The 18,698-nt window shown below is 50.2% G+C and overlaps 2 protein-coding genes across 5 annotated transcripts; one reads left to right on the top strand and one right to left on the bottom strand.

Annotated features, from left to right (window-relative positions):
- The first annotated feature begins 126 nt into the window (after positions 1-126).
- On the top strand, positions 127-7,598 carry mboat1 (membrane bound O-acyltransferase domain containing 1). Of its 4 annotated transcripts, XM_029128382.3 has the most exons (14): positions 128-563; positions 937-1,082; positions 1,411-1,488; positions 2,599-2,694; positions 3,590-3,645; positions 3,749-3,803; positions 4,464-4,656; positions 4,737-4,929; positions 5,011-5,114; positions 5,209-5,273; positions 5,348-5,480; positions 5,586-5,737; positions 5,842-6,025; positions 6,284-7,598. In XM_029128382.3, the coding sequence occupies exons 1-13, from the start codon at positions 474-476 to the stop codon at positions 5,984-5,986; spliced, it is 1,506 nt and encodes a 501-aa protein (XP_028984215.1). In that variant the 5' UTR covers positions 128-473; the 3' UTR covers positions 5,987-6,025; positions 6,284-7,598. The 4 variants fall into 4 exon arrangements, with proteins under 4 accessions (XP_055359259.1, XP_028984215.1, XP_055359258.1 ...); XM_055503283.1 differs by having other exon boundaries at positions 5,842-7,598; XM_055503284.1 differs by lacking the exon at positions 2,599-2,694 and having other exon boundaries at positions 127-563; positions 5,842-7,598.
- A 400-nt stretch (positions 7,599-7,998) lies between these two features.
- Positions 7,999-18,568, bottom strand: LOC114842662 (transmembrane protein 65-like). Its single transcript, XM_029128388.3, has 8 exons — positions 18,224-18,568; positions 17,656-17,945; positions 14,855-14,899; positions 13,777-13,844; positions 13,396-13,450; positions 12,238-12,280; positions 10,107-10,212; positions 7,999-9,966 (listed from the first exon to the last, which is right to left on the bottom strand). The coding sequence occupies exons 2-8, from the start codon at positions 17,924-17,926 to the stop codon at positions 9,823-9,825; spliced, it is 732 nt and encodes a 243-aa protein (XP_028984221.1). The 5' UTR covers positions 17,927-17,945; positions 18,224-18,568; the 3' UTR covers positions 7,999-9,822.
- Between the last annotated feature and the right edge of the window lie 130 nt (positions 18,569-18,698).

Below are 18,698 nucleotides of genomic sequence, written 5' to 3'. Positions count from 1 at the left end.
CCGCTGCAGTGTGTTTTTGAAACAACTTCATTACGTGGAAAAGTAAAATATCATAAAATGATCCAAACATTATTGAAAAGAAAAATAGTTTAAATAATTAGAACTTCTTCTATAGTAGCAGATTTGTAAATAAGAGTAAGGGGAAACCAACTTAGAGAAGGTGTAGCCATAATACTTTTTCTTTTTTTTTTTAAATTGGGCTTTTATTTTAGTAGCTATGACAGAAAAACCTGTGCACATAGTATGAGTCTGGCTTGACAGGAACTGGAGGAGAGAGTGAGCGAGGGACAGAGCGAGAGAGAGAGAGAGAGAGAGAGAGAGGACGCTGGGCGTGCACCAAACTCTGGACTGGTTTGACTCGTCACGGGACACGATGCGCTTGAGTCACATCCAGCCGTGAGGACTTTGTTAGAGAGAAGTAGGAGAATCACCGAGAGCAACGCGAAGGCCTCGCGACACAGAAACTGCGCAGGATGGGCGAGCGCGCGGACACCGCTTTCAGAACCACCGGGTCCGAGCTGCTGCTGCCCGTCAGTGAATTCTTCCGCTTCCCTCTGGATCAGGTACGAGCATCCGTGCGTGCGTGCGTGCGTGTGTGTGTGTGTGTCTGAATGGACGCTCTGTTGGCTAATTAATCTTGTTAGAGACCCGCGCAGCCGCCGACGCCCATTTTGTAATTGGAGTAGCGCACACTTCAAACTTCCCAGGTCGTTGTGTCCATGTGGATACAAACAGAAGCCTTGCACGCAAAACCAACAAACGAGAAAAGTATTTAAAAACATTTTAATTCAACTGCTTGTCGGCACAAACCTCTACACCCACAATGAGCTGAACCAACCACACTAAATGTGCCTCATGCAGCCTCTAATTATTATTACCATTGTTTGTTGTTCACGCGCAGTTTGCTGATTATTTCTCTCTCACACACACACACAGATGAATTTCTTAGCATGTCAGCTGTTTGCTCTGGCTGCTGCCTTCTGGTTTCGCCTCTACCTCTGCCCCGGTCATTCCAACCCCCTCATCAGACACGCCGTGGCCACGCTCCTGGGCATCGCCTTCCTCATCTTCTGCTTTGGATGGTACCCGTGCACCCACTCCATCACTTGTCCAATACTTGATGTTGTGAAGACTTCATAGCGATTGTGGAACGTGACACCGGGTGGTGGTTAAGGAGCAGTCAGTTACTGTGTCCACGATCATGCCAGCCTGATAGTCAGGAATGTTTACGGGAGGAAGACACACCAAAGAATGTGTGGTGACGTTAAAGCAGCAGGTTTTAAATGCTGGGTGTGCGTGTGTGTGTGTGTAAAAATCTGACATCACTTCATATTAAAGCTATACAGCATGTTTCACTTGACCAGGAATAATCCATTGAATGAGGTTAACGATGTCTCCTCCGCCCTGCAGGTACTCCGCTCACATCCTGGCAGTAGTGGCCGCTTGCTACCTCATCATGCTCAAAGCCGACATCAACAACGTGCACAAGTACGTTTTCAAGGGAGACTCACACGTGTTTTTAGTATTTATAACATCCGCTTCGGTCCTGCTGTGGGGCACAATGCATGCGTTGCTCCATGTATTGTTCCCAGACCAGACTAACCTGTATCGCCATGCCAACAAGGGGGGTGTGTATATGGGGGGGCTGGTGCGAGTGCAGCATCCTATTTCCACATCATATGATGCAATTCTACGTATGGTTTAATTCTGGGAAAACTAGTCCGACGAGATTGACCCACTGACTGTTTATGTCGGAGGAATGATCGGTGGCACGAGCACGTGACATGGCAGAAACCCAACAGGTTCATTTTGTTGTACCATAGTTTAATGTAGCACTTCATTTCTGAGAGTAAGTCAGATTAGAGCTACGCAGCCAAGGTTGTTTCCCATTGCGAACGTCCCGCCACTCCCTCCCACAACACAACGTACCCCACCCGGTTCCCCTGCTGCGTCAGCGTGGGCTGAACTGCTGCTGAAGGAAAGGTAAAAGTCGGCCTGAAACCCCACCCAGGCAAGCGTGGCCCGTTATTACAGGGGAAACTGTGCTTTGTTTCCATGCAGCCACGTTCCCAGTGTCTATGTAGCGTTGTTGGGGTCCACGCGTTTCTAAAGGTGGGGGTAAAACTTGAATGTGTATTATTAGCAGCACGTTAAGGTTTGGTGACACTAATTTGGTATTTGAACGCGTATAAAGGACCTGACACAAGATAAAAAAAAAACAAAAAAAGCCCACAGTCGAAACCTTCCTCCTAGTTACACAATACACACTGAACCGCACTGCACTCCTTTCTATCACTGGAACAGGGTGGAAAACATGAATTAAGATAGTGTCAGGACTCGGTGCACGCCCACGGAGGTGAGTAATGCTCCTGCTATGTTACAGTGTCAATAGCTGGTCCTGGTGCTAGACCCCCCCCCCCTCCCCTCCCCTCCCCTCCCCGTGTACAGTATACACACATCCATGCACGTGGACTCACTGGTGTAACACACAGCTCTATGTCCATGCGGCGTGTGACTTCTCCACTGTCGTTACTGAACATCGGGACTTTAATCTGGGATCCGTGGCCTCATTGTTCTTGTTGCGGTTCCTCCACACAGGTACTCCATGGTGACGGCCATGGGCTACCTGACGGCGTGCCAAGTGAGCCGGGTCTTCATCTTCAACTACGGCATCCTGTCCACCGACTTCTCTGGGTGAGGGAGGACCCCATCAGCCTCGCCCTCTCTGGGCGCGTTATCGGGTTAACGTTCCCGCACGGCGCCGGACCCGCCCTCGGCGCCGCAGCCTTGGGTCAACACGGCGGCTGAAAGACCATTAAGCGACGCCTCCGTAAAGCCTTCCCCGCATTTGGACTAATAGGAGGCGTGCGGTGCTGTGAGTGGAGACGAGCAGTGGCTCCTCCGGCTCCGCTGGTTTCTCATACCTTGTGCCTGCCCTTATTGACACTGTTATCAAATCCGATCTGGCCACAAGCGCTACGCACAACGCAGTGCGTGCCGCAGCTGCCTGTGAGCTGATGACGCGCGGCCGCTGCTGTGATTTCACTGCCGTGGCGTAGTGGCTTCCAGCGCTGGGGGAGCTCAGGGCCTGGTGTGACGTCAGGCGTTTCACCGGGAGCTAATGCGGTGGTTGTGATGTTGTTTCGAAGCGGCGCGCCTTTCCGCGTTCAGCCGCTTCTCCTGCCAGATCCGGTGTGCGTGAGTGCGTTGGCACGTCGACTCCCCGTGACTCTGGTGAGGAGCCAGCCCTGCGGTCGCGTACTAAACCCGAGCTCTGGTTTGTGTAAAGGTTCAGGCCGAGCAGATGTGAATAACGGGCGAGTGTAAGTGATTACACTGTGTGTGCAGGGATTAGTAAAACAAATAGGCCAACACCCAACACCCACCCCCCCACCACCACACACACACACACACACACACACACACATTCTGGGGACAGCGGTCTCCATCTGTGACTGAGGGTGGATCTAATCTGTTCATACTGACTGTCAATGACAAATCGCTGCCTTCGAGTTGATGCTTCTGGCAGTTTCGAAGGGTTAAGAAACAAAGCAAACCTAGTAACTTCTTTCATCCCTTCTCTGCTCAGGCCCCTGATGATGGTCACTCAGAAGGTCACCACGCTGGCCTTCCAGCTCCATGACGGTGAGGCTGGGGTGATGAGGGGAGGACATATGCATGTGTACGCTCATGGGTTCACGTTCAAGTGTCCAAACAGGGTCAGTAGTGACTTTAGCTCTGCTTCCAGGTATGTGTAAGAAATCCCAGCAGCTGACCCCAGAGCAGAAGCGTTTGGCTATAAAGTAAGTTTCAAACATTCTTTGTACTTGGCTGTGTGTCGTAGCAGTAGATAAGATTGGTGTTAACTACTCTGCTTTGTTCTTTATTGATGCAGGGCCGGTGGCAGGTTTTACGTTCTTCTTGTTTTCTATCTGACTTTGCGGCTGTGACACGTTTCCTAGGTCTTAATGTCCTTTAATTGCGCCGTGCGGAGTCGGCGTCAACGTGCGCATGCACGGAGCTGCATCCACGTTGACGCCGTTGAAAGAGTAAAGAGCTGTTTTTCTCCAGCCGCGAAGGGCAATGACCAGGAGATGCGGCCACGGTGAATAGCTTGTTTGGTGTAAAAGGCATGTGTGGAAAACCTGACGCGTTATGTGCATGCCAAAAAGCTGCATTCATCATCATCACCATCATCATCATCAGTGCATGCCACTCCACAACACTAGAAAATCCTGTCATTAGGTCGTCCTCTGTCTGCCCTGATCCCATTTAACTTCAGTTAATTCGGGTTATATTGTAAACATGAGCTTTGTGTAGTGAAGGCAGAATCCTTGTAGTCTGAAAAGCAGATGCTATCATTCGGATGTGGAAGGCGAGTCTTTTCCGAAGGCATGCTTTCCCACTGTGGCCTGAAGTGAAGGCCGTTTCTCCCGACTGACGGAGCGTCTTCCTCTGTGCAGCGCGAGGCCTTCTCTCATCGAGTACCTGAGTTACACGCTGAACTTCCTGAGCGTGCTGGTGGGGCCGTGCACCGACTATCAGGACTACATGGACTTCATAGAGGGCCGGCACGTCAGCAGGCGGCTCCAGCCCCACTGTCATGCGGGCAACGGGTACGGCGGCTACAGCAGGAAACTGGAGCCGTCCCCGCTGGTGAGAAGGCGATGGATTATCTAAAACCACCCTCCATCTTGCTTTCCCCCCCACTAGTTATGTCTTCGTCCCCTCCTCAGGGCGCGGTCTGTCGCAAGCTGCTGATCTGCCTCGTCTGCATGCTGTTCCACTTAACGGTGACGCGGTCCTTGCCGGTGGCCTACAACGTGGACCCGGGCTTCGTGAGCAGCGCCTCCTTCCTCTCCAGACTCGCCTACGCCTTCTTCTCCATCCAAGCGGCCCGGCCCAAGTTCTACTTCGCCTGGACGCTAGGTGAGCGCCGCGTGCTTAGGCCGTAGCCGGCCCGTAGCCCTGTCGTGACGCTTCCTCCCTCTCGCCTTGTCGCCGCGGCAGCGGAGGCCGTCCACAACGCCGCGGGCTACGGCTTCTCCGGGACGGACGCCAGCGGGAAGCCGGCGTGGGAGCTCGTCTCCAACGTCAACATCCTCGGGATTGAGGTACGTTCGGCGTCAGTCGCGATCATGAACGTGAAACAGGACCTTTCCTTTCTTCTTTGGGCGGGATTATCATTATTTACTGGTCTTGTTCCAGACTGCAACCAGCGTCAAGGCGTTCATAGACAACTGGAACATTCGAACAGGCGTTTGGCTTAAAGCGTAGGTGAACTCACATGTCTCCGCTGTGGGAACGTGCCCCCGTATTAAATGCTCCTGCTTCATTTGACCTCCAGTGTGTGCTATGACCGAGCCCCCAGGCAGCGGCTGGCCTTGACCTTCTTGCTGTCGGCCTTGTGGCACGGGGCGTATCCCGGGTACTACTTCACCTTCATCACCGCCATACCCATCACCATCGCAGCGCGGGCTGTGAGCACTTCCTTTTTCTAACTACATTTCTCAGGGAAAGTAAAACCGATTGAGTCATTTTTTTTGCCTGTAGCTTGAACAGAAGCTCTCTCTGTTGATCTGCAGGTACGGAGGTCTGTTCGCCACCTCTTCCTGGGCTCCGATGGTTTGAAGCTGGGTTACGACGTTATAACCTGGGCAGCCACCCAGCTGGCCATCTGCTACACTGTCATGCCTTTCCTTCTCCTGGCCTTGGAGTCCACCATGATTTACTACAGGTATGACTGGTTTAATGATCCTGGGGATGGGTCTGAAAGGATGGGTTTGGACTGTGAAGCGTCTGCTCCCCCTCTGATGGTACCGGTCCTCCCGTCTTCCTCAGGTCCATGTACTTCTATGTGCACATCATCAGCATTCTGGCTGCAATCGCCCTGTATCCCAAACACAGGGCGGCTTCCTCCGCCTCCTCCTCCGCATCTTCACGCTCGGTGCCCGCTCACTCCAACAACAACCACAAAGTTGACTGAGAAGCCCCAGTTCCCGCCTCCTACCAGACTCGTGCTAAGGTGAATCCTGCGCTCTCAAATGACTATCCCTAAAGGGCACTCCGCCACCTTTATAATAGGAAATGTGTTATTTTTTTATGTGGAATGAGACAGATTTTAGATTTAGGGCACAAAGGTTGCAGGATGCACGTTTCCGCCATATTGTGAGAAGACAGTAGATCAAAGATGAGCTCAGGCTCCAGAGTAGACCACCTGAGGAGGCGTCTGCCCCGCTGTCGAGACACAAAGCGGACTCACTTCCCCTTGTCCTGTGTGCAGCTGAATAGTGGGATCGCAGCCAGCTGAGTGGGACGGCGGCTCATCAACGGGGCCCAAACACCAGGACGCACACTAACTCATGCATGAACGCACCGTAGGAAGCAAACATGCTCGCACTTCGCCGCGATGACACACAAAAGCTGCTCTCGTGCGGCCACGACAGAAGAGGCTGCCGAGGAGAGAGGGGGCTGACGGACCCGCTGCACCCACAGCGTGTGTGGACGTTATCCACGCTCAGCCGCCATCAGTGTCGCTGTGTGGACCTGGGTCTGTTTTTTTTAACAATCCAATGAAACCGTTGCTGTTTAAGGTTGGCAGCTTCTCCACGTGTGGAGTCCTTGATGTTCTCTGGAACAAGCAGACCACAGTTTTTATAGATTATTCTTGGTTTTAGCTGAACCCCTGTAAATATAAAGGAAATTGGAAATACAAGTCCAACTGTGTGCCAACAAGCTTTTGCACGTTAGTCGTAAATGGAAGTGCCAATAAGTTATGTAATTTAACCATCATGCAGCGATATGTATGTACAGTATTTAGATGAATGGGGCGGGAAACCTGTTGGAACAAAGCTGTGGTGAAAGGGAGGAAATGAACAGCATCCGTTGTAAACTAGGAGGAGGAGGAGAAAAGTGTTTGTTAGCACAGGGAGCGTGGTGCTGTGTTCACTGGTGGGTGGATTCAACAGAGACACCTGCTGGTGTGTTGGTAATGAAGGACGAGGTCTCCAGACGCAGAGCTGGGAGCAGAAACAAGTTCACACCAGTTATTTCTCATCACTAGTTTTATTTTTGCATTACGTTATGTCACATAACTGACCCTGATGGACTCATGGACAAAGTTAGTTGTGGTTCTATTGACGAACATTAGGAGACTATCACTCATGAGATGTTCAGGAGCACTGAGGTTTGGTGGTTAATGGTGCGTTCGAGTTCAGGTGTATTTGAAGGTTCTTGATCATTTGGTTTACTAACAAACTGCACTGTTCAGTGCGTGTGTGTGTGTGTGTGTTTTCTGCGTTTCTACGTTAGGCTAATTAATATGACGACTACAAAACCAAGCAGTTCCTTTTGATCTTTTTTTCTGTGTGAACGTAATTGTTTCTCTTGAGCGTGTGTGCGTGTTTTTTAAAAGCAGAGACGAGTGGCACATATCCAGTATGGCGTCAGTGAGTGAGCAGCTATGTCAATGATTTAATAGTGATGTAAGATATTTTTTAGGTGTTTGAAGTATGTGGGATCAAATGTACTGAGTGTGTGATCTTCTTACATCATTTTGATTTTAGTTGTTTGCAACAAATAAAGGTTCAGTGAAACTATCTTTTGTGTCTTAACAATCATTATGTTGAGGTACGTTCTGTTTTTATAATCTAAGACCAACAGAGGTTTTGAGTTCTAGATGTTTTCTCTCCACATCTTTCCGGAGCCTTTCTTTTGAGACCCGTCCTCCCTCGATGCCTCGTCTCCCACGACGCTGTCGAAGCTGCTGCTTCAGTTTCCCCCGTGACGCCGTCCGGTCCCCTCTGACAGCGTTTGGGCCGTGTCTGTGCTGTGTTTTCAGTCGGCCTGAACCCGCACAACTAATGACAACAAGCTCCCATAAAATGGATCTGAACGTCTTAAAATGACTTTGTAAGACCTTTAAACAGAACTTTATTGTTATTAGGTGAAGATGAGTGAATCCCGGTGAGTGAAGTCAGTAAAGGAAAGTGAAAGTACTTATTTGAAATGACATCATAACACTTTATTCTAACTTCTTATATTTGTATAGTTACCAGCACAGTTGCATGTCTTCATACACTGAAGGTGAAAATGGATGAAACGTGAACCTGAAGCTAAATTCATGCTGCTAAGTAAATAATTGTCCTATGAAGTAAATGCTGCCAACATAACCGAACGAATACACGAGCTGAGAACGTTAACAAAACTCTTCCAACATTATGCAGCCGTCACACTGACTGGAAACTGTAGATGCATTTAATTATTTTCTCTGCTCTCCTATTTCTAGTTATTATAATCCATAATTTTCTTCTCTGCATCATTACATTTGCTGATAGTATTGCTGCTACCATGCTTAGATTGAAATAAAAGCAGGCTTCACAGGTTATTTGAACAGTCTAGACCTGACCTGCTTTACAGTAGATCATGATGGCAAACCATCTAATAGCCATAGTGCCAGACAGACCAACACCAGCAACAATACAGGTTATACAGTTACCACGAAACCTTTAAGTAGATAATAAAAAGATGCAATAAAATAGACGGTTTACATCAACACTGCAGCCTGTAAACTAAAAAAACTAAAGGAAAGAGATGCATGACTGAGTTCAAACAGGCTTCAGCCTCAAATATAGAAAAATAGCACAGACGCAAAATAAAGTCCTGCTCAGTTAATTAAGCCATCAAGGTGGAAGCTCTTCAAAGCAGCTCTGTGAACCGCCGAGTCAGCCAATTTACGGATGCAGTGCAAACAGAGGGGCTCCTGTCGAAGGAAGCGCGCCGTCTTCTATCCTGACGAGTTCACGTCTCTGCAGAGAGCGTTTCCTGTCTGTTACGCACATTTGTGCTTTGTTGCTGTGTAGACGGCCCAAAAAATACCTTTTAGTGGAATTGAATTCTGACGTTTACCGTGTTGTTCCAGCCTCAGCTGTTCATCTTAGCTTCAGTGATTCAACCTTATTTTAAAATCTACTCTACACTTTTGTTTTGATTATATTCTTACAAAGTCAACATGTACAATATGGTTATTTTTTTAATTAACAGTGCATGCACAATAGAAATCAAGCAACTGGATCGAAAGTCCTACCAACTTAGACAACTTCAGTTCTTTGTACATTTCCTTTGATGTTATGATCGTTTAGTATCACTGCAGTCACACAATAAATAATCTTCAACAGGGTTTTGATTTTAGTAGCAGACCGTAACATAGAATAGCTTTAAAGTTGCTCCTCGATGTGATAAGAAGAGAATATAGACTAGAAATATGAATCTAAATATTACAAGGGAAATAAACACTTTCTAAAAGGACACTATTGGGTGAGAAAATGCTTTTGTTACATCTCGTTTTAGCAAACAAACCCTCCTCTGGCCTTTGACCAGTAGGTGGCAGTAGAGGTCGGCTGAGGCAGAGCTGGAGGTAAAGCTCATAATACTGGAGCTGGAACTGGGGCAAATGGGACATTGGTCTCCAGGGGTTGGCTCTTACCATTTCTTATCTCGCTTAATGTGATGGTGCGTCTTAGTATGCAAATGTGACCCTCTTTCCCAAAACGCTTCATTTTCTGACCAACCACCACCAGCGTCAGATGTTTCTACTTCATGGAACGGACTCGCGCAGACGACGGAAAGACGTGTGCGTCACATGAGATGTTTCGAAATAAGGTCAGCTCACAAGTGCAACAGTTTGAAGTAGCAGCGATCCAGTTCAGTGTGCTTCAGTTCAAAGTCTACAATCAAACGATCTCGCGTCCTCTTCAGAACAGATTCGCGGCCCACCAGTGAAAGAGTCCCGTTGGAGCGGATCCTGAGGAGGATTCGTCTGCCTCAGTTCTTGGCGCTCTCGGCGGCGGCGGCGGGAGGCGGCGGCGTCTTCTCCTTCTGGCCTTCCCTCTTCTCCTCGTCGTCCTTGAAGAACAGAAGAGGGAACATGCCGAGGACGCAGCCGATGCCCACGCCGATGGCTTTACCCTGAACGCAGCGGGAGGCGGCAGTGGTGAAACGCACACGCAGACAGATAAACGCTGGATGCACAGCTAACTCCATTCACACGTCCCTTCCACACACCAGCCTGAGTATCTGAGTATCTGACTGTCTGGCGGCATACGCACCGAGTGAGAGCTGACTCTGGTCTGCCACATGTCCGCCTGCTTGGGGCTCAGGTCCGGAATCTGCATCCCCAGACGAGACGCCAGGGCCTCCACGTAACCTGCCAGCCTGAGGAGAGGCAGACGCTCACAGATCAGCGGGACCGCTCTGCCGCTCAGAGACCACGGCTGAGCCCACGTTTGGGCCCCGGTCCGGTTCAGCGACTGGCACCGACCGGTCCCCGGGTTCACTGCACGCGCGAATCAGCCGCAGCTGCAGCCGAGCAGCGTTTAAGGAGACGAGCGGCTGGATCAAACCAGTCCGTGCGACGCCTCTAATCTCTATGAAAGACACGAATATGACTGTGGCCTCTACGACTTTGTTTGTTCTAGGATTCATTCCTAATAACCGAGATCATCAGAATTCACATCCAGAAGCAGAGATAAACTGCTGCAACATAATCTTAACAGCTTAATGGTGCAAACAGCGTCTTCAAAGAGGCAAAGAGGATTAATGATGTGTCAGAGATGCAAACACTCAACACGATTATTATTATTGCTGCACAGAAACGCACAGGTGCCGGAGCAGCTGGGTTCTGGACGCAGGCCCGTGTCGCAGCTAAGTCGGGCCGCGCGGTAACGATTCCGTCTGGGCCCCAAAAGCCCAGAAACACAAGCAGCAGCTGAGTCCGAGCCTGGCACAAGCGCAGCGCCAACGGACCCAGAGGAGCAGAAGAACCCACGGCCCAAACCACGGCATTCAGCTGCTTCACTGCATTTCTCAGCGGTTGTTTCATGTGTTCCAACAGGACGGAGGAGGATCAGAGAAACGCCCGGGCTCCTGTTCAGGGCGTTGACATCAGTGACGGAGGACAGGGAGCTCTGAGGGAGGAGGTGGGATCCGGTCACACCGATCTGTCCTGGAGCTGGACGACTCCACACAGACGGAGGGAGTTCAAGAAATGAAATAAAAAAGGGCGCTCCTGCGTCGGAGACAGAGCGGATCATTCATCGCCCTCAGGAGAGAAGCGGCTCTTCATTAAAAAGCTGTGGATGTCAATCTGATTTAGGCTTTTGCTTATGTGTTTATCAACCAGCCTGAGGTTTGACTTTGAATAAAACTGGAATAATGACTTTTACTCAAAATTAGAAAAACCAACTTAATTTAGAGCACATATGCAGATGTTCATACTTGCCCAGACTTTATTCTATCTATATAGAACTACATCATAGAAATAACCTGACTATTCATGGTTGCCATCACCTCTGACCTGGGCCCATCAGGCTAATTCTCTTAGACAGTGACTGCAGGTACAGAGGCAACTTCAGCCTCGGGGCCCAAACAAGATGCTGCAGATTCACAGCCTCCCACGTTCACCAGCGCAAATCCATCAAACAGGAAGTCTGCCCCAATCAGACTTCCCCTTTGACAAAGCTGCCACTAGGGATCTGCTCTCCTGTAACGACCAAAGCTGGTCTGAGACCTGCCCGTCGCTTCATCGCTGACGCAGATGTGACAGCACGTTGCTCTGTCTTAGTGTCTCCATGCCTGGACGAGGCTGTAGGTGAAGTAGGCAGAGCGCCACTAGGAGGCGCTCAAGAGGCGAACAGCCCCGTCTCCCGTTATATTATGGTCTTTATGGTCATCCATCACAGCTAATCACAGGTATTTAAGAAAAGAGGCAAACAAAAAGCCTTCTGCTTCATGACTATGTCTAATCTCTAAATAAAAATGGGAAAGGAGTCAAATATTATGAACATTTTATTATTATAAATGTTCAGATGGGGGTTTGAGGAACAGCCCACTCAGTCTGTGTGAAGCCAGAGCTCTGCTATTAGTTCTGGAGAGCGTTGCATTTCATCACAGAGCAACAACATGAATCCATAATGAGTTCCAACATCTCTCAGACTTGTGCCACTGCCAGAACAAAAAATGAAAAACCGAGCGGAACGCGTGTTCTCGTGATTAATGCCGACGCGGCCGCGTTTCCGTTCGGCTTTTCCCACTTCTCACTTTGTCCCCTGCTGCTTGTGTTTACGTTCCTCTGGGCTAAATCCACTAATTGCTGTTTAACACTGAGCCGCTGCAGTGGTTACACAATGACTCCCTTACACTGCGGAGCTGCGCATGATGAAAGGTTGTGATGAGTCTTACCCGAGGCCGGCCAGGTCAGACACCAGGTTGCCGAGGGCGGCGGCTGCAGGGGAGAGGAAGAGGAAGCAGTTCAGGTCTGGAAATATTCATTATGCGAGGAAGACAACACAGCATGAGTCACTGCATATTGTGGCAGCCTTCGTATTTACATGTTTGTTATTAGTCTCATACGTCCACTGGATTTGTATTGTGACTGGAGGATGAAGGGAACCTCTGGTGATGAGCTGCTGCTGCTGCTGCTGCTGTGTGATGCTGGCACAAAGGCAGCAGCTCAGACCTTGAGAATTGCTTCTACATTGAAAGGGATCCCTTTAAAGGACCCGAGCAGAGGAGGTAGAGGGTTTGATGGAACGAGGAGCAGGCCTGTTTGTCACAAAGCCACAGTGTTCCACAGTGGGAGAGCAAGATGTCCTGTGAAAGCATCCACAGTAGAGGCTCTCGCAGAATGTCTTATTTACAGTAATGGCCTTTCACTTCAGGATCAAAATCACCCGGCCGACCAAATAACAAGTCTGCTTTTCCTCCAGGTCGCTACAAACAAACACTGTGATGGATGCTCCATGGGAACTTTCTAAACTCCGTGGACCTGAAGCTACGGACGTGAGCATTTTCCAGTTGTGACGATAAATGGGCCGTGAGAAGGTTCACGCAGCAGCAGCAGAGTGCTGCAGGTGAAGTCCCATTGTTCCTGTTTCTCATATGAGGGAATTGGATTGTGAAACAGCCTGCTTTTACAGGCTGATAACCTTCAGCGGTTCATCATCGGAGACGTTCGGAAACAGTCTGTTTGAAGGAAACGCGCTGTTTCACGTTCGGGCTCTAATTATACTATTAAAATGCAAAGGTTCCTCTTTGCTGAGCGCCATCACCGTGTTGCACTTCTATCTGGGCCAGCCAGCGTCAGCTCCCCTTTAATGTTGCCTCACTTCATTCTCCAAATGAGATAAACTGGCTTCATCATTAAAGCTTCATTATGAGAGCGAGAAGAGGCCTTTCACTGGTTCAGACGTGTGGATTTCCACCGACTTGCTGCCAGAACGCGGGAGGGAAGACAGCGGCGTGCAGTCAGTAGAGCGTCGGGCGCGTTCCAGCCCAGACTGATGCAACCTGAGCAAAAAGTAGGACTCGCGCCACAGACACATGATGCATTCGTCCTACCTGCCATGGTTGAAATGCCGAGGATCACTCCGATCGATAGCTCGATCTGCGTGCCCTGCGAAATAACACACACATCACAGACGGGAGTCATTACGAGCCTCTGGTACGGTCTGTTCCTGCCATATTGAGCTGATGCATATTATTTTACAGGCGACTACAGCATCGTCTAATATCGTCGCCAAAGAACATCCTTTCATCCGTTCCTCAACCTTGTGTTAACAAACGCGCTTGCACAGAACCTCATTCATCTCCGTTCCCGTGCTTCAGTCACAGACGGGCGCACGGTGCGTTTGCTCTAGTCAGGATTCAGCACATTAATAACACACGGACAGATCTCATATTAGCTGACGCTCAGAGGGCGACGCGAGAACTCTCACTTACAGCAACGATCATGATGCAGTTGTCCAGGAATCCGAAGCCGACGAAGGGCAGGGCGTTGTGCAGCAGAACTGTAGGTCAGAGAGCAGGAGGACGAATCAGCAACACGAGCAGCCGTTCAACACAAGCACACAAACACTAAATAAAGTTAAAGCTATGATATATCTTTAAGACGAGTTGTGACTTGATTAGATTCACGAATTCGCGAGATTGTGTGTGTGTGTGTGTGTGTGTGTGTGTGTGTGTGTGTGTGTGTGTGTGTGTGTGTGTGTGTGTGTGTGTGTGTGTGTGTGTGTGTGTGTGCGCGCCCATTGGAGTTCAGCTCAAGTTCAGCCACAGTTCGAGTGTTTGCTTTGAGAACAATCTCTGTGAGAACCTGATTTCCCATCTCGTCTTACCTTCACCGCGTGTCGGGTGTTTGTTTTGTTGCTGTTCAGGCTTCAGAGCAGAAAACAGCTCCTTGACTCGCGTATCCCTTACAGACTTGGCTTTAACACCGCCTGCTACTGGGATTTCAGTCTCTTGATTCAGAGAGAGAGAGAATCCTGCTCTTCGTTCGTACACAAATACAATTGTTGGAGCAGAGAGTGGAGTCAGGCTTCACACAGATCGGTTCAAAGCAGCAGAGAGTCACGTCTGGAGTCAAGTCAAGTCTTACACACTGACTCGGCTGTGTCCGTCCCAATCAACGTTTCCTTCAGGCTCTCCTGTCTGATCTCCACAGACGAGTCAAAGCGGGAACGCTTCAGCTCTGCAGCCTCGGGGAGACGAACCTGAGGAGCGGCGATCGCGTGGGCGGGTGGATCTCATCCACCCACTGTCCTGCTCCCATCATGCATCTGTTAAGCCTGTGGCTCAACACGCTGCTTGTTTGTCTACATGGACTCACTTTATGCCTCATCTTAGATCTAGATTAGAGCTTGTCACTGTGTGGACTCATGCAGCCAGAATAGGCTGCTCCTTAATTATGATTCAGTCTGACCCTCGTTAGACGTCTTGGAGCCTGAATTATCGATGTCACTCATTTCCAATCAATGTTGCCTGCATTATAACAAACAAGGCATGCGAAAAGGGCTCTTACCGTATCTTAGCTGCGCTGCAGTAGGTGGTGCCACATCCAGCTGACCTGAAAAGAAGAGCGCATTCATTACCAACAGGGCACGAGGGGACGGGGTTTCAGTGGAAATGCCTCCAGCCTTCGTCAGTGTCACCTCACAGTCCTCCATGCTGGCTCGGTCCCGTGCTGCTGACACAGCAGCAATGTGCAACAGGCCGCATGCCCTCAGAGCCTCAGTGGAAACACCTTTATCTTAAAGCTGGTATCTCCAACAGGCTTTAGCATGAAGGTCAAGGCGGGAAGTCACTGTCTGGGATTCAGGTCCTACCACCAAAGACTGGGAGCACTGGGATGTTAGACCCACATCAGGGTTGTTTCATTTATTGGATGTAATTAAAAGCCTCCCACAGTCACTAAGGCCTTGTTCTGGACAGCTGATGAATTACTCTCAGTCACCGCCTTTACTCAAAGCAGAACCCTGTGTGTGTGTGTGTGTGTGTGTGTGTGTGTGTGTGTGTGTGTGTGTGTGTGTGTGTGTGTGTGTGTGTGTGTGTGTGTGTGTGTGTGTGTGTGTCTACAGTACAGATTATTACTCACATTCTACATCACGCACGGCCGCACAGTGCTGAAATACGCTCAAAAGCCCAATAAAGAATCCAGTTTGACTCAGTGACTCATGAAAAGGGAGAAATGGAAAGCCTGCACATCTGCGGGGCTCCATCAGGCTGTTTGTTGGACCTGTGATAGCTGATGATTGCTAATACTGCTCCCACAGCCCCTCTGCTACGCAGAGTGGAGTCACAAATCCCCAGAGCTGCCGTGTCGGGGGAATTCTGTTTCAAATTTGACGGTCGTGGAGGAAAAAAAACATAGAGAAAAGTAGCAGGAATAAATACGGAAGCAGCCAGGTCTCATTCTGCCTGAGACGCGTCTCCTGTCGACAGCTCCACGAGCCACACGTGGCATAAAACACTGTGTTCTACCAAATGTTCTTGTTTCCCCTTAGGATTTGATTGATTTTACAGTTCCAGAGGCTTCTCATTATCTGAGCTTCGACTCAACAAGCTGCAAACTGAAGGACCCGTGTGTGTGTGTGTGTGTGTGTGTGTGTGTGTGTGTGTGTGTGTGTGTGTGTGTGTGTGTGTGTGTGTGTGTGTGTGTGTGTGTGTGTGTGTGTGTGTGTGTGTGTGTGTGTGTGTGTGCACCTCTCCTGTGATTTATTAGACAAATGCAGGAATCGATCAGGCCACAGAGTGTGAGTTAATATAATATGGCTGCGTAAAATGTGAAGAGGATCCGTGTTGTGGTCTAAAGGAAGGAAATGAATCTATTAATACATTTTATGAAATAATTACTGGACCATTTTTATTTTATTTTAAGATATCTAAAGATGAGCAATGAATGACATTTGATATGAAGAGAAGCGTTTGTTTGAATTAAAGCGGTCACATTATCTTCATTTCATTCATTATAAGGCCTGATGATGAGCGGCTCCTGCATAAATAAGCAGCCAGTGTACAGTACGTGCATGAGGAAGATCCAAAGCAGTGGAGCATGACCCCACGTAGACTGAAGCACAGAACTATGAGCATACACTCTATTCCCACAGCACCAATTAGGGCCCGAACACAGCAAGGGAGGAGAAAGCTCCCGCAAATGTGAAAGCGTCGCCCCGACAAAGAGCCTAAGAGACGACAGAAGTGGAAGCAGGGCCCGGTTCTGTACGGTGGGCTCGCAGCCCGTGAGCGCGGCACGGAGCTCAGAGGAGGAAGGGAAATGCTTTTAATTGAGCGGTGGGGAAACCACTGGCGCTCAGTCACTGCTGTGGGGCAACGCTGAAGGAGTCACATACTGGAAGCCGCTGCACCGGCGCCGCCGGGCCCGAGTCCGGCTTCGGGCCCGGACCTGCTGCCCACGACAGCATCGGACCTCCGGCGACTGTGAGCCGCCCGTTAGGTGAATCAGCTGTGACGGCGCGGCTGCGGGGCGTTTAATGTGGCTCCGCTAAAAGCAAGCCTGTCACCTTCTATCAGTCCGTTATCACCTGGATATTAGCGCTGGAGAACGCTGGGCTCTGCTTGAGACAGACGCCATCAAATCTGATCAACTCACGCCAGTCTGGGGAAACAGGAGACTAAAATGAAGCGTGAGGCTGCAGGGTTGTGTGTTATGTGTTACGATGGCGGGCTGTGATCTGCAGGCGGCGACAGCACACGCAGTCTGAAAGATGGAATGAACCGGCACGAGGACTAAAAGCAGAAGAGGAGTGGAGTCAGTGGAACATCCAGGTGTCTCCCCTCGCTCGCCCCCTCTCTCTCTCTCTCTGTGCTCGTTTACATCGGGAGCACAGTGCGGCAGCGTTAGCCAAGACCGTAACTCATAGCAACCAACGCTGGGATGCTGTGGAGCAGATGAGTACAGCAGCTCAGGAAGTCGGTCCTTAAGATAAAAGCTGAGGCCTTCAAACGCTGGGAGACGTTTAGACTGAGAACCATTCGTTTTTGATCTTACAGCCATTTGAGGGATTTGATTGGACTCTCATACAGACAGTGGGTGACATTAGAGCAGCCTCACAGACTGGACCTCCTCCTCCTCATCATCACTGATGTTGTCTCTCCTCCCTCCAGTCTCCTCTCTGTATCGATCGGCCCACTTCCTCTCTCTCTCTCTCTCTCTCCTGACAGAGGGCCGTGCACTGTGCTCCTCTCTCTCCTTCCATACTGTACTCTCATAATTTCATTCTCATGTTTCCTGAAACCCGAATAACCAAGCGGTAATAGAAGTGTGTGTGTCAGACAAAGTCACAGCATGAACACGTGACCTACCTTGCGCAATGGCTATGGACTCGAACCTGTGCAGCTCCCGCAGCAGACAGGTGCGCTCGGACGGATGGAGGCTGTAGATGAACTCCTTGGCCCCCCGCGGCGAGTTGAGCGGCTCCACGGGCTCCTTCAGCGGGTGCGTGCCCAGGTTGCACCGCGGCACCGCCGCGGCCGCGCCGGACGTGCCGTGCTGGACCGGGCCGGCTTTGGGCAGCCTCGGGCCGGCTCTCAGGGAGAGGGCGGGTCGCAGGACCCTCTGCAGGCACGGCAGCATCCCGGTGAAGCGGCTCGAGCTGTGCGCCGGGGTGAATGAATAACAGGCGTTGGAACAAAACTTTAAGACGACAGTTGGCTTTTCAAATTAAAATGCCGCTTTATTTTGAAAATTCCGCTACAGGCGGACCACAGTCGCATCCCGAGCCTGGGTTAGTGAGGGCAAAGCGCGGCCCTCTCGCCAACATTCCCGTGTTACGTAAAAACGGGCGGATTCACAGCTGCCTTTAACGATAAGTAGCGAAGGATGCGCCAGCGATTCCGAAACACAAACTGCAACTTGTCCCGTCGGACGCACCTCGGCCGACGCTCCTCCGTCCCGTTCCGCAGCCTCCACAGCGAGCCTGGAAAAGCCCGGAGCCGCTCGCGCGCTCGCGGCGCTCGCTCCGCCGCCGCGCGGCTCTGACGGCGGCGCTTCAAAGGCCGAACACGCGCGGTGACCAGGCTGCGATATTTGCCAGCGTTATCACGGCCGGAGCAACCTCTGTGTGACGGGATGGAGCGAGGCGGATGGGAGGGACCCGACGGCACCGGAAATATTTTCCAATAGCAGCGCGGCTCGGCTCCGTGCGTAACTGTGACGGCACCAGGACACGTAGAGCTCGGTCACAACGGACACTAACGTACAGTACAACGCTACTGTCCGTCGGTTTTCTGCATAGAAATGAACCCAATGATGTTCTTACAGTTATTTGGTCTTTTTTCGTTTATTTCCTATCATTTATTTTGCAGAGTAAGATTTTAAAACAAGTATTTGTCTATTGGATGTTCAC

This window comes from Betta splendens, chromosome 16, assembly GCF_900634795.4.
Source record: "Betta splendens chromosome 16, fBetSpl5.4, whole genome shotgun sequence".
Classification (NCBI taxonomy): Eukaryota; Metazoa; Chordata; class Actinopteri; order Anabantiformes; family Osphronemidae; genus Betta; species Betta splendens.
This window is presented reverse-complemented; position numbering and strand designations above follow the sequence as displayed.

Excerpts from the sequence above, each read along its gene's own strand:
- mboat1 (XM_029128382.3), top strand. The coding sequence starts at position 474 with ATGGGCGAGCGCGCGGACACCGCTTTCAGAACCACCGGGTCCGAGCTG. Across the intron at positions 5,115-5,208 it reads TCAACATCCTCGGGATTGAG|ACTGCAACCAGCGTCAAGGC; the intron begins GTACGTTCGGCG and ends GTCTTGTTCCAG. Across the intron at positions 5,274-5,347 it reads ACAGGCGTTTGGCTTAAAGC|TGTGTGCTATGACCGAGCCC; the intron begins GTAGGTGAACTC and ends TTTGACCTCCAG.
- LOC114842662 (XM_029128388.3), bottom strand. The coding sequence starts at position 17,926 with ATGCTGCCGTGCCTGCAGAGGGTCCTGCGACCCGCCCTCTCCCTGAGA. Across the intron at positions 14,900-17,655 it reads GTCCATAGCCATTGCGCAAG|GTCAGCTGGATGTGGCACCA; the intron begins GTAGGTCACGTG and ends TCTTCTTTTCAG. Across the intron at positions 9,967-10,106 it reads CCAGAGTCAGCTCTCACTCG|GGTAAAGCCATCGGCGTGGG; the intron begins GTGCGTATGCCG and ends CGCTGCGTTCAG.